Source organism: Poecilia reticulata, unplaced genomic scaffold (genome assembly GCF_000633615.1).
Source record: "Poecilia reticulata strain Guanapo unplaced genomic scaffold, Guppy_female_1.0+MT scaffold_207, whole genome shotgun sequence".
Classification (NCBI taxonomy): domain Eukaryota; kingdom Metazoa; phylum Chordata; class Actinopteri; order Cyprinodontiformes; family Poeciliidae; genus Poecilia; species Poecilia reticulata.
Genome location: NW_007615021.1, coordinates 222021 through 236191, shown reverse-complemented (window position 1 = coordinate 236191; position 14171 = coordinate 222021). Strand labels below are relative to the sequence as shown.

Here is a 14171-nt window from a genome sequence, read left to right as displayed (position 1 = left end):
AGGTTCGGTATGAGAGTCACTACCAGGTGGAGCAGAAGCGGCGCTCCGTCTGTGAAATATTACTACCTGTAGCACGTAGCAGCGGTTCAACAGCGAGAGCAGAACCTGCGTCTTACATCACAGCTTGAAGACTTAAATAATTTTTCAGGTTGTTTAGCTTTCTGACCGTCATGCTAATCCGGATGAGTGTTTGTAGCTGTGCGCTGCTTTACCTGCTATCTGATCCTCCATATGTCTTTTTTACTGCAGTGAGCCTCAATGTAGCCAAACTCCGTCTAGTATGGCATTGTTTATATGACATATTAGCTTTGTTGTGTTGATGCATTTTGACGTGCTTCAATTTTCCGTTGCAACAAGCAAACGTCCCCATTCACTCAGTGCGTTATAATTCCACATCGCTTAGGATTTGTTGCTGTGCGTTTGTGCAGTGTGAAGGAAAGAGGAGACCAGCTGCACAGGCAGGCTGAGAAATGAGAAGCAGGTGATCAGTTTGTGTGATCGGCAACAAGAGAGCGTGATCGGCGATCACCGATCATACACCTTTTCACAAAAATTGGCCGATTATGATCAGTGGCCGATCGATTGGCACACCTCTAGTGTAAAGTTATAATGTTCACACAGCACACACTGAGATGATCATGTTTGGTACTTCGATACTTTCAGTAATGTCTGGTTGAGCTTGTATTCATCAGAGTGATTGCTATTATTATCAAATTCCTAATTTGGTGGTTTTGAATAGAGCTCTAACGTGATGCATGCGGATAATGAACTACTCTCATTTCCCATTTTAAAATCATTCTGTTCGACTTTGATTATCTAAACAGAGGTTTTAAAAAGAGTTCTTGCAAACACTTCATTTGAACAATAGCTTACAATTATTGGCTGATTTTATTCTTTTTCTTTATTATTGCATTTACAAACTCTGCTACAAGAGAAAAATGAAAGAATTTAGGGCTTCACAAAATGTCGCAAATTATTATTAGCGTTGGCTAATTACTTATAGGTACCATGCATTCAAACTAAGTTTGCCAAAGGTTTGGTGCCACTTATTTAAAGCAACATAAAACATTTTAGAAGGCAAAGAGTTTATAATATGGTCAGAACATCATAAGAATTCTAGTTATTGTAATAGTTAATATTTAAAAATGTTACGACTAACAGTGATTTTAGTTAGTTTGTATTGCAGTTAAAAACAGGAAATTTGAAAATATCACTACATGATTATGTGTTATTGGTTGACATAATGAACGATCCCTAAACACCGACTAGAAAGTCTTAAAAAAGCCAACATAAAAAATAAAGTCTGGAGGGGGTGCAAGTAAAACCTGGTGGGCCGCCAGGCTTTTCATACACTGGGGTAAACTCTGTACATTGAAAATGATATGCAAATAAAATGTTAAATGAGCAGCTCTGTTAATCAATACTCAACAAACTACACTACCTAACCCTCCACCGCCCACACTGATTTCACAGATAAACAGCTTCCTGAACTTTTTCACAATTTACTCCATGTGGGAATAAATTCTAACTTTTACAACTCAAAGTCAACATTGTCATTTCTGTAAGACAATTCTAGATAAAATGAAGTGCCTATTTGAGTGGAGCAGATGGAGGAATGCATGGGCTGACGCATTGGRTTCAATGCACCAGCATGAGTTTCTAGTTCCCTGTGTTTTCTTGAAATAAAGAAGTTCTACAACACTCTAAAAAAACCACTAAATGTTAAGAAATGACAAAAGTGTTACTTTTTTTTTCTTTTGCACTGAAGGAGACATCTTACTGTGGCTTGTGAGACAATAAACTAAATTCTGAGCCGTTAGCAAGTCTGCAAACATTGTTATATATAGATAGAACAGTATCGATCTAGAAAACAGTCTGAATCTATTTTAAATCAATAATTAATTAGCATAATAAAAAGGCCAAGAGATACATATGAAATAAACATGAAAAATATGTTTACATTTTTATATTAATTCTACATAATTCCTACTAAAATATAAAAATTCTTTATGTATAAAATGTTTATCTAACAAAAAGTCTAAGGATTTATTTTAAAGGCATGTTTATCTGTTTATCTATCTACGAATAAGACCATATTATATAGAAATAGAGCCAAGTGGCTCCAAGCATTTTTTTCCACTGAGCAAAGGGTTGCGTTTCTGTGGCGACGGCACCGAGTATCGGTGTCCAGAACAGCTTTAATTTCAGTGCACCGACACAAACACATGAAACTCTAAACCCTCAACTCTGCAAGCAGCCAGCAGGTTACGCTGCTACTGAGAAGGACTGGTTAGAGGATTAGTTCAGTACTTTGTTGGTACCAAGAATTTCATAGGAAAATGCTGGAGAAGGTTTGAACACTCCCAAAAAACCAAAGTAGGTCTTCTTGGAAAATTACTAAAATGCAATAAATGCTATTAGCTCTCTTAGCGCGACGGTCAGGAGAGTATGAGGGTTGTGGGGGGTGTCCCGTTGGACTGTCAGTTCCTGAAAACAAACAAGATGAAAAAAAAACAAAACTTTGCGAGTCAGTGAGCCCCCAACCGCTTACAGAGTAAGAAGCTTGAGGGGACCCAAATGACCCCGACTCTTAAGACCACACGTGAGGGTTAGTTAGCTTCACAAATCGCAGTGTGATTAGTTTAAGTGATTTACAAACAGTTAAATCCTCCTCTTCCATAAGAAAACGGCCAGCTTTAAGGAGTCTGGGAGCCGGCATTAAGAAGCAGCGTGGTTATTAGGACGCCATTATGCCCGGCTTATGAAGTCGCGCTAAGAGGCAGCGGTAAAAGAGGGAAGCGGTCGTGTGAACCTGCGCTGTCTGGACCCCAGCGCTGCCAAACTCAGTTCCTGCCTGTCTGCTTAATCCGCCCCTCTCTCACCCTCTTCTTGAGTTTTAGTGGGCTGGCGGCGCTCGGTGGGAGGCAGCCAAAGAGCTCTGTGGCTGAGTCTCTCTCTCTGCTTGATTAAGCTGTAATCCTTCTCAAGCAGTCCACATGCCTGAGATGATAACCAGAGAGCGCACGACTGGAAAACCTCATGTGGAGCCAACAAGATGTTTGGTCAGAAATCCAAACTTGTATCATTATGTGAAGGTGTAGCAGTGGTCAGTGGACCAGAAAGCTCCTCCTGAACGGGAATGAAACGGCTCAGAAGATGAGTTGAGTTTACAGGAAGTGGCACAGGGAAGGAAACTCCACTGCCTACACAAGCAGTTTCATGATGTGGTGAGAAGGCTGACTGTAACACCCGCATAAAACGCAATAACTAACTATTTTTACTAATGATGAGCCTTCTGGCAAACAGCACACCCAGCTAAAACATTCCTTCTTTTTCACATCTTTTACAGGATCTCCACCAAATGGGAATTTGAATTTCGAAGGTCGATACAGAAAAACAGTGCTGAACTGACTTAAAACATTTTTAAACAGACATAAATTTACAGTATCACAAATGTAGCTAGCTTCAGAAGCTCGGTCAAACAGCAACAAAATTTAAATTGTTCAGTCAATGCAATTAGGTCGCAATTAAAACAGGCAATGTAAAATAAACAACAAAGAAACTGAAACTGACAAAAACAACAGATCGACTACCATGGTCAGATAAGTAAAACATAAACTGTAACAAATCTTCTTTCTAATTGTTCACAAAATGATCCATCCATCCATCCATCCATCCATCCATCCATTTTCTTGCACCCTTTTTCCCTCAGTGGGGTCGGGAGCCCACTGAGGGCTCATAGTTTCACAAAATGAAACTATGAATTCTTAATGTTAAATAAATAATACAGCCTGACGCCGCTAAGAGCACAAAGTATAGAATTAGATGGACTAGATCTGCCCTTATGGTTCAGGCACATCGTCTCGATACCCAATCTAGAATTTGTTTCATTATCGGGATCGATACAGATGACGACATGAGATCGGTGCAGCGCTACTGAAAAACCTCTTAACTGATAACCTGTAATATTTGTGTTGCTAAAATGAGCCAAAAACCTAACAACAAACTACAAAGATGCAATGTAGAGGGTTGTGTAGGAGACTGTTGAGATTTTATTGCCTTCGGGAAAATATCATAGTTTCTCAGTCTACAAAAAACTGAAAACAAAGAACAGGAACTGAAAAAGCAATAATTATTCCTGTTGCTGATAATAATGAAATGTATCAAAATTTACAATCCCTTTGGCAATTTCTAACATTTATTTTGATTTTTGTACACAGACTTGAGCAAAAAAAAAAAAAACACAGTGGAGACCCAGCAATTATAGTTATAGTAATTATCAAATTTTTATCATGCTAAATATTTAGTTGCTGTTCTGCTTTTGTACAGTAAAACCAGCAAAACAAACTGATGTTAGCTAGTAAATTATCCAGGCTATCKGCCCAGGTAGCTGGTCTACAATCAGCTTCTCACAGGTTTTTAGCYGTTTCTTTAAAAACAATCTGACCTCAACAGGAGTGAGGATAATAACAACAAGTATGGAAAACATCAAGATTTTACGTGTCTTTTTTACATACAACTAGATCAAAACAAACATCTGTCATTGTTTCTAGCAGGGCGATGGGCGAGGCCGGGTTACAATGTGAAGGGTTAGAAAAAGTTCGGAAGAGATCGTGAAATTGCTCAGACACTTAAGTTTTGTTTTTCTACAAAAAAACCCCCMAAAAAACGCAAGCTGGGTTGAAATGGTTGCTGTTTTTTTTAAACTACAGTGTCTTTACTATAGCATTAGCATAGTTGATTAAGATTTTTAAAAACTATGTTTASTSACTGCGTTTWAAAAAAAAAACAACTAGTTTTTTGGTCGTCCATTGAATGCATCATTTTAGACATGGCGTAACAAACGCAAACTGAAAGAAGTAAAACAACAACCACAGAAYAGCAAGTTTTACATGCAGCTGCACTTTGGACTTTACAACGGCACGAGGAAGGCTTTATCAAGACGTTTCGTCCTCGTTACGCTCAGCGGGGAAACCACAGGATCAGCCTCAATTAAAATAAGCTGTTCTAATTTAGACAAAACAATCTGATACACGTCTTTAAAAAAGGGAAACTTTTCTCAAATGTCAACTGCGCTTCACATAAGCTGGCAAAGGTAGAAAAAGGCTTTAAAAGTTTTTTACACAAAGGATTATTTATAGTTTTTAAGCTCTTTTGCTTCCATTAACAATCTATTCATATATTAATAATTGGGGATATGAAAAGTTGGACCAATATCGATATCTGATATTAATATTGCTGTTAAGGCCCACAACAATATTCACCAATATCATATTTCTCTACCATTTTGAAACATTTGGAAAAAACGATCTTATAGATGAACAAGATGAAGATAAAAATCGGTTGTTCATATCGGACAGATACTGATATGTTAAAAACAACTAATATCGGCTAATACCAGTGTTAGTGGCAATATATCGTGCGGCGCTACTTATAATTGTGATTAAATCAGAACTATAATTTTACTGAAGAAAAACAAAACTATAGATTTGACAAATTTTGCAAACTGTTCAACAATATTGGGAAAAATGTTTTTGTGTTTTTGATGTTATTTTCACATAGCTTGCATACACTGACAAGTTTAATTTTCTATCAGCGTATCTTAAGCTGGAACTTAACTGTAGATCTACAAAATACTAGATTTATTTGTGATTTTTTTTTTCATTTGAAAAGTCACATCTTTGATTAGAAACAAAAAAAATTTAAGATTTTTTTTTTTTTTTAATTGGGCACTCTCTCAAATACTGTGTTGAGAACTCCATCTGAATGATTTTTGTTTTAGTATCTTAAACAACAATATTTTATGTGTTGTAGAAAACGTMTGTCAACTCCATTGTGGTCAAAAGTTTTGATTACTCCAAATTTCTATCTTTTTTTTTCTTCTTGCATCTAAACATAATAACTGCAACCATAACACTCTTGTATCCCACATCCAGATTTTAGTGTATTTCCTCAGGAATCCGTGTCGGAAAAGGTGATAATGCTACACCTCCCGACTAAATCACTGCAGCTGCTGCCGTCTAACATGGAGTCGGCTCAGCAGAGACCTTTGCTGCACGGAGCTGGCAGCGCAGCACGCAGAGTGACGTGTGAACCTGTGAGGGGATAAGCTCTGGCGCGCCATCGTGTCAACGTCAAGATAAACCAGCTAGAGATTAATTTAGGCCTGCGACACTTATTGGGAAACATCCTCCAAGTCATTTTCTCTCTCAAACTCTKCTTTTCTACCTACTAAAATAACCAAACTGGAGATAATGGCAGTTCTGTTAYAAATCAACACTGGGCATAGATCAAGTTCCGACTGAAAACTCAGCTGCTTATTCATTGGGTAGTTGGGAAAACACAAAGAGCAAAGTCCACTGCCTTCAAAGGGATTTTTAATTGATCTGGGTGAGGATTAGCTTCCCCCTCTATCTGGGGTTTCCCTACAGAGTCATCTTCACTCCTAGCAGTCATGATTACAGTGAACTTACAGAGCTTGCTTTGAGATGTTAGAGGCCAAATTAACAGGAAACATGTTAGGGTTGCAAACAAAAAAACACACGTGTTTATTGAAAACTTTAGCTTCACATGTTGATTCAAATACATCTTTAGAAGCTAAATGTAAGGATTTGCTTACAATGTAATAAAGCTTTACAGAAGAAAGCAGGACATGTCTGAAGGGGAAAGCTGCTATCAACAGGTCTAATCCAGAACGCACCCACTAGACAAAAACCTGCACTGTAAGTATGTTCGATCTGAAATCCTCTGGTTAAACTTCTCATGCGTCTGTGAAAGGCTGAACATCACACACACCAYAGAGGATGTGTGTTACTAAAGACTGTCCTGAAGGCAACTAGAAACTAAGAGTGCGTTCACACCAGCCCTGTTTGGTCCGCTTCAATCGAACGCTTGTCAGTTCATTTGGGAAGGTGTGAACGCCCAATTGAACTCCAAGAAAGCGAACTAAAATTTTTTAGTTTATGTTCCGTGAAGAAGGAAGCTGCACTTAGCAGCTGTGTTTCCATACAAATGTGCGCAAAACTTTGTCAATATTCAGGTAATGCCAAACAGTACAATTTCACAATTTCAGTGTTTCCATTAAATAAGAAATCACAAGTAATGAGTTTGTTCATGAAATAAGTCATTAAAAAACATGATAGGCCATCATACTCCAACTACTTCCTGTCGCCTTTTCCTTTGTGGTTTCCGCCAGTGAAATTTCAGCCTCAATCGAACTGACTATCAGGTGTGAATACATACCTGATACAGTGTGAAAATACCTATCAGGTGTGAAAACACCCTAAAACAATAGTCCCATATTAAATATTTTACCCAAAGCATTTCTGGTCATTTGTTGAGGTTTTTCAGTTTGTAGAGAAAAGCTAATGAATGAGMGACTACAGTGGAGTTTACCAGGCAGAAAAAGAGAGAAAAATGTTTAAAAATTCACTAGTGAGCGCTGTTTATCCACTCTGAGTCACTCCACACCAGCTCATCAGACAGTTTACACTGTGGTACTCTGGTTACAGGGTTTGACAATCACACTAATCAGTCCAGTCCAGCTCAGCTGGTCACCTGACAGATCCTGCCGCCCATTTTCCAACCCCTAAAATTAGCTGAGAAAGCGATGAAAATGGCCACCTGCGCGCTGCCGCTGGAAACTCAGAGAAAGTGAAAGAGAAAGYCCCCTCTGTTGCACCTGCAAGTTCAGAGGATTCGCGACACAGAAACAAGGTGGAGTTGAGGACGGTTCTGGTTGCAACGCAGGAGGGTTGGGTTCCCACACAGACGACTAAAACGATCATTATTTTCATGGTTTCATTCGAGATGTGAAAGATAACTGACCCGGTGAGAGGATTCATTTTAATACTTSAGTATTAAAATGGAGCGGCGTGCGTAGTTAAACCAGCGGAGCGGCTTCCTGAGCCGCGGGAACTATTTCCATTCAGGTAAAGTTGGATGTCAGTACACCCGCGCTGAAAGGCGATGATTGTCTCCATGTGGGAGACACAAAGCCGCCGTTTCCACAGAAATCAACCTGCAGCATGTTTTTAGCTCCAGCATGTTTTTAGCTGCAGCAGCTTTCGTCATCGTCAGTCCTACTAATTTTCACCACTAAAGGAGTGACTCATTACTAGGCAATAGCACCTTCGCTACTGAGGGAACAAGAAGCAAATTCAATTTTTTTTATCAAATTCTGCAGATTTGTGATGATAAACGTGTTGATTATTTCCATATTTAGAAGTATTTATTAAGATACAGAGAGAAGTGACGGTAAAAAGTATTGTTAGTCATTTTTATTGCACCACTAGCTCCATTTATTTAYACTGCTCAAAAAAATAAAGGGAACACTTAAACAACACAATATCAAACTTCTGTGAAATCAAACTGTCCACTTAGGAAGCAACACTGATTGACGATCAATTTCACCTGCTGTTGTGCAAATGGAATAGACAACAGATGGAAATTATTSGCAATTATATTTCATTCATTCAGATCTAGGATGTGTTATTTGAGTGTTCCCTTTATTTTTTTGAGCAGTGTATTTAATATTGCCATTGCTGCGTTCATGAAACAAGTAGTGGAGATAAACAGTAAAAGTTAACAAGAAGTTTGATATAAATATTGTTATGTAGAGTTTATCATTGTCCCAATAAAATAAAATTCATCCACATTTCACATATGAACGGTCCCAATAATTTCCCACCCGTTATTCAAGGCTATATTACAGATTAAAATCTAGAGCTTCTGGCTGTATTGGAAAGACAAAAATTACAAAGAGAGACSRTAATCTGTAAATCTAAATAATAAACTGCTTTTTAACATCAAGGGTATAATTTCTTTACTCTTAAAGAAAATKATTATAGAGAGGTACTCATTTATGTGAACTAACTGGCACAGTTCTAATGCCATCTTGTTTTGAGAATTAGATATTATATTAAAGTGTGTTTTAACTAAATAATTAACCGGGATCAGGGCGGCACAATATTTAAAATTATTCTCTATCATAAAATGTACCGAAAACAACAAGCATATGGAAAGAAACTGTCTGGACGGTTACATATGTAATGTTAGCTTGGTACTTGCATATTTAGCTATCAGGTTCTATGCCAGTCATATATCTAGTAACTCTTGCTGCCTAAGTGGTAGAAAGGATGTAGGAGAGGAAGGAGAGGAGCAACTTTGTTGAGAGAAAATATTTTAGATGGAAATCTAAATTTTCCCCTCGGTAGTTTGATACACGTCTGACCTGAGAGTTCATGTTCCGTATGATTGTTCCAAAAACAAACAGAGACATCATAACTGATATTGTTAAAGGTTTCAGTTGTGTGCCTGGATAATTAACATAGCTTGCAGTTAATTTACAAAATGAAACTTTATCAGTCCTTGTGTTATTTTGCCATTTTCAATATATTAACTTGAAAATGGTCTCAAAACGACAATATCATCATTTATCTCAATAAGAACTGGGACGATTTATCGTCCAGAAAAATGTCTTATTGKGACAGGTCTAATTAACRCTGTCTACTTGTGTATTTAGCTCYAAGTCTTATAGTTGCTGCTACATACACCAACATCATCCAGCCCTAAACATGACCCARAAATTCCTGCATTAATGTGTGTGTGGAGGTTCTTCTGCTGGGGGATCATTGCTGCCTTTTCATTACTGCTGGGAAACACCTAACATGATGGAACACGTTCTGATTCTTTGGAGCTGTTACATGTTCAAAGTTTGTGACTGAGTCGGTCGACTAATTAGCTCCTCTAAGTATCTGGCTATGTGGGAAGTGAAACCTGACAGAAGCACGGTCATATTTACTCTAAACTCCCTGTTTGTTCAGGAGCTTAAAGAAACTTTTWTTTCATTCTAAGTAGCAGTTAAAGACTTAAAATCATAATGTATCCCTACAATTAACAAAACCGTTTCAAATAAACGGTCAACAAAAAAAAGAGTTCACACATCGAGGGCCTGATTTACCCTGGATGTGTAAATCACATCCAGGGCACCTAATGGGCTGGAAACCATTTGGTGCCCTGTTCACTAAAAAAACACACACACAAAAAAACATTATTTTTGCTAATGCAAATTACAAGGGCTGTCACAATAAGCAATAAATCATTTAATTGTTTAATAAATTTAAATGAGCACAATCTTTTCTATTTGCACAATTTATCATTTTTCTCTTCCTCTTTCTACCCAAAACTGGATGGGAAAAGTCTTCAGTATGGTGCCTTGGTCTCAACYAGACCTTTTGTTGTTAAGGACAATTTGGTYTTCAGAGACGTCATAATTCATTTTACTTTCTGTTGTTTTGTTTATTTATTCTGGATATTTAAAATGTCTTACACTTCCTGGGTTAAATATTAATTAGAATTTAAAGTTTATTGATCTTTCAGAATGTATTCTTGCATTTTTATRCCATTACCATTATATAATTTGAAAACAGTCTCAAAACAACATTATCGTTTATTGCGATAATTTCTGGGACAATTTATCGGCCAGAAAGATTTGTTATTGTAGAAGGCYGACAAGTTACACTACATTAATAGATAAAACTACACACAACTGGATTTGAACCGATGATACCAGCTGATGGTGGAAGGTTTACTACGTCTCTTAGCTCCATGTTGTCTGCCTCCTAGCCCCCAAAATATATTATAGCTTCAACATTTTAAAACACTTGAGTACCTTTTATATTCATAAAAATATCCCAAGATATTTTTACAACTCTCCCGATATGGACGTGTGACTCCATGAAGTATAATGTCTACAAAATATGCATTCATTTAAAAAAAATAAAAAAATTTGCGGGCCATCCCCAAAAATTGGGGCCCTGAGCTACTGCCCCTTTTTAAAAGTTTGGCTCAGCACAGATATCAGTCACTTTATATCACATTAATACTGACATCATATCCTTAAAAACAGTCCACTGCATTTGGATTTGGATTAGGCTGATAACAAGAAGCTACACATTTCCGATCCAGSCTTTTCTTTTTATGTTATCCAGTTCAATGTGAAACAATCCAAACCAAGTCCAGAACCTGCTGTGTTAGCAACGCACTCCGTTCCCTAAACCAGGAAACATTAAACTTGTCGAGATAAGGGTTACACAGAACGAGATCGAAAACGAATTCCACGTTGTTGAAACCTAGATTAGAAAAACGCCTTCATACAGTGCAGAATGTGTCGTCTCTCACACTTTATCTCCGACTTGTACCAAACGCACACATTCGATTTTGCAATCGAGCAAACAGTTTATCTGCACAGAGCTGAGACTCTGCTCTTGCTCTCTCTCTCTCTCTCTTTCTCTCTCTCTCTCTCTCTCTCTCGACTTGCACGCAACGAGCTAAAACTTCCTCTGCTTGAATAAGAAAAAAACAACAACTTTGTTTCACAACAGGGTGGAAACTTGGCTGAGAAAAAGCGATTGTGATGAACTTTACCCCTGCAGATTTAACACAAATCAGCAGAACCTGCTCTGCTCTGAAAGGTTGAATCATTTCTCTTTTGCAAGCGTTACATCACAAAGGCGTTCCTCGCTGTGTTTTTTGGAAGGTGAAATGCACGAATCTGAGAAAAAATAAATAAATAAACACCTCGGGAGAAACTGTCACACTCGGGAGCTGCACTCACATGTGAATGTGATCAGCCCACTAGAGGAAACCGTCCAGAACTCACAACACAGGTTTTACTGCTGACACGCTCACGTTTTTCCGTCAGCTGTAGAAAGGAAAGCGTTCACTTCTCAAACTGTCAGGAGATTAGATAGCCCAACAAAACACAGAGTGAGATGTCCAAGAGAGTGAGTGTTCATGTGATGACAGGGACTTCCTCTGTTTATCCGTTTGCTTTTATAGTGCTGACATGGTTAAGATAGCAAAGCAGGCCCAATACATAAGAACTCAAATACCTAAATTATTTGTCCTATTCATTCAAAACATCAAACTAAGGAACTCCTACTATTTTGGGGTCTGTAGACACATCAACCCACTTGGATGGCCTTTGTTCAGAAAAGGGTTAAGGACASATGCTACTGGTGTTCCGATTGTTAAATAATAATTTTAAAAAACTAGTTTTAAAAGCTTTCCAACAATATAGTTATAAGTTCAATCTCTTTTAACAATGTGCTTAGTAGAAGCACCTAAATCTAATTCTCCTCAAGTCTCCATGAAACCCTGCAACAGAGCTGTTAGGATAAAGCAGAACTAAAAAAAAAAGTAGGTTTTTAAGAGGAGTGATTACATTAAAAATGACAATATTTCTATTTRAAATRAACTCAATWAAGAGTGTTGCAGATTTCTAGTTTTAAATCGCTGTAAATTATTTGTTCAACACGGTTTTTGTGAAATAAGGTCACTCCGCAATTTACAATACGTCAGTATCGCGATATTAAACCAAATTACACACATAAATACCCAAACCTACTTGGTAAGATGGGTGAAACTAATTCCTTACTGTTATATTTGTTCGTTTTATGATTTATGTTTTTAAAAACAACAGTTATAAGCGTTATTTAAGAATCGATTCCCAAACAGATCTAGAGGAAAAAGAAACTCAACTGCGCTCGTGCCGCGGTCTCAAACTGACAAGAATCCAACTAAAGCCCGACGTATATTTCACCCATAGAGATTATTACAACAGTATTTCAGTTTTGCAACAAATTCGGCTACCTAAAGAGTGGGGAGCGAAACAAAATGGAGCGAAAACTTACAAMTATATAAAATGTGCCTTTAATGACTGTTGGTGTTTAAGTCCAATAAAACACTAAAAGCCAAATTAGGAAGTAACGTCCGCCGAGTTCCGAATTTTTAAACGTTTTTAATGTCATGCAAAATACGAAATTTTTTTAAAACACGGCAAGTTACACATTAACATAGACTAGTTCGSAATGCTTTGGACTACCGCCAATAGGCTAAAAACAGCTTAGTTTTCGCTCTCTCCGTTCTGCTCCCCCCGTTCAGCTTAAAAAGCCATTTTCAACCTCACCGTTTCGTCCTCGGGGATCAGAGTTTCAGCATCTTTCTTCACGTCTTTCTGTGCCAAAGCGGTATTAAACGACACTTTCACCATCCTGAAATCGTCGGCGGCAGATTCCCAGAGGCGAAAAACAACAAAGAAAATGGTTGAAAGGACAAAAAGATATCAGAAGTTGCTCCGAAGTSAAGTTGTTGCACTTCCTATTCGGCCAAGTCTGGTATGTTGTGAAAACAAAGCCGCGGAGGTCATCAAGGTAGCCAACGGAGCTACTGCGCAACTTCCGCTAGGCTTTCCAAAATAAAACGAGTTGTGGTGATCGTTATTCTTTTTTTCTTTTTTTTTTAATACTGTTGAGTTAAAACTAAAAGAACAAAATACAGTTGAAGATTTTTAAATTAAAGTTTGCYGGAAGACAACTGATGGTACACTAACAAAAAAGTATAGAAAATTGTAAACATAATCTGAACAAAAACAGAAAACCTAAAGTTAAAGGGAAAAATATATGCCTATAACGTATAATTTCCAGCTTAGTTTTTTTGTTGTTTTTTTTTTGGAAAACATAAGCTGCGAAGTAGGTTAATTTAAAACAGAGATTAATTAACTCTGGCAATTAAAAATGTGAAAGAATTATTTAGAAAAAAATACATATATTTATCCGCCAGTTATTTAATAGAATCTACTTTTATGTCAAGCTGCCAAYAGTGAGAAACTTCAACTGAATTACAAAGGTTGGAAAAAAAGCAGTTTTGTTCCAATATTAGCATATTGATGTTTTTTCTGTCAGCTTTAACGTTTTAGTTTCATTCGTGTTCATGTCGAAATACAGTATTATTATATAAAGTGCAACGTGAATTTATTGACTCAGACAATGTCTTGTTCTTACTGGATGGATGTATGTCATTTTTCTTTCTTTTTTTAAAAAGGAAATGATATGCATTTTTTTAAATGTACTGAAATTAATAATAATAATAATAATAATAATAATAATAATAATAATAATAATGGCAGTGTAATCCAATAAATATTTGAGGATTGATATGAGGCTTTAATTGCTTTTAATTTCAAAATGCCAATATATTTTTGTATAAAACTGAAATATACCGAGGACATGCTTGACGAATAGCAACATTTGAAACCATCGTGATAAAAACTATTGGTTTACGCATATAATAAAATTGAGCCGTAGACCGATTTCTCACAAAGTTTTGTT

General features: G+C 37.1%; 1 protein-coding gene across 2 annotated transcripts in view; it reads right to left on the bottom strand.

Annotated features, from left to right (window-relative positions):
• The window catches only part of LOC103460192 (integral membrane protein 2B), a 23198-nt gene extending 9967 nt beyond the window's left edge, over positions 1 to 13231 (bottom strand). For both annotated transcript variants that reach the window (XM_008402262.2, XM_008402263.2), the window contains exon 1: positions 12971 to 13231. In XM_008402262.2, the coding sequence (XP_008400484.1) occupies positions 12971 to 13054 (84 nt within the window). In that variant the 5' untranslated portion in view covers positions 13055 to 13231. The remainder of the gene's footprint in view (positions 1 to 12970) is intronic.
• Positions 13232 to 14171: the final 940 nt, after the last annotated feature.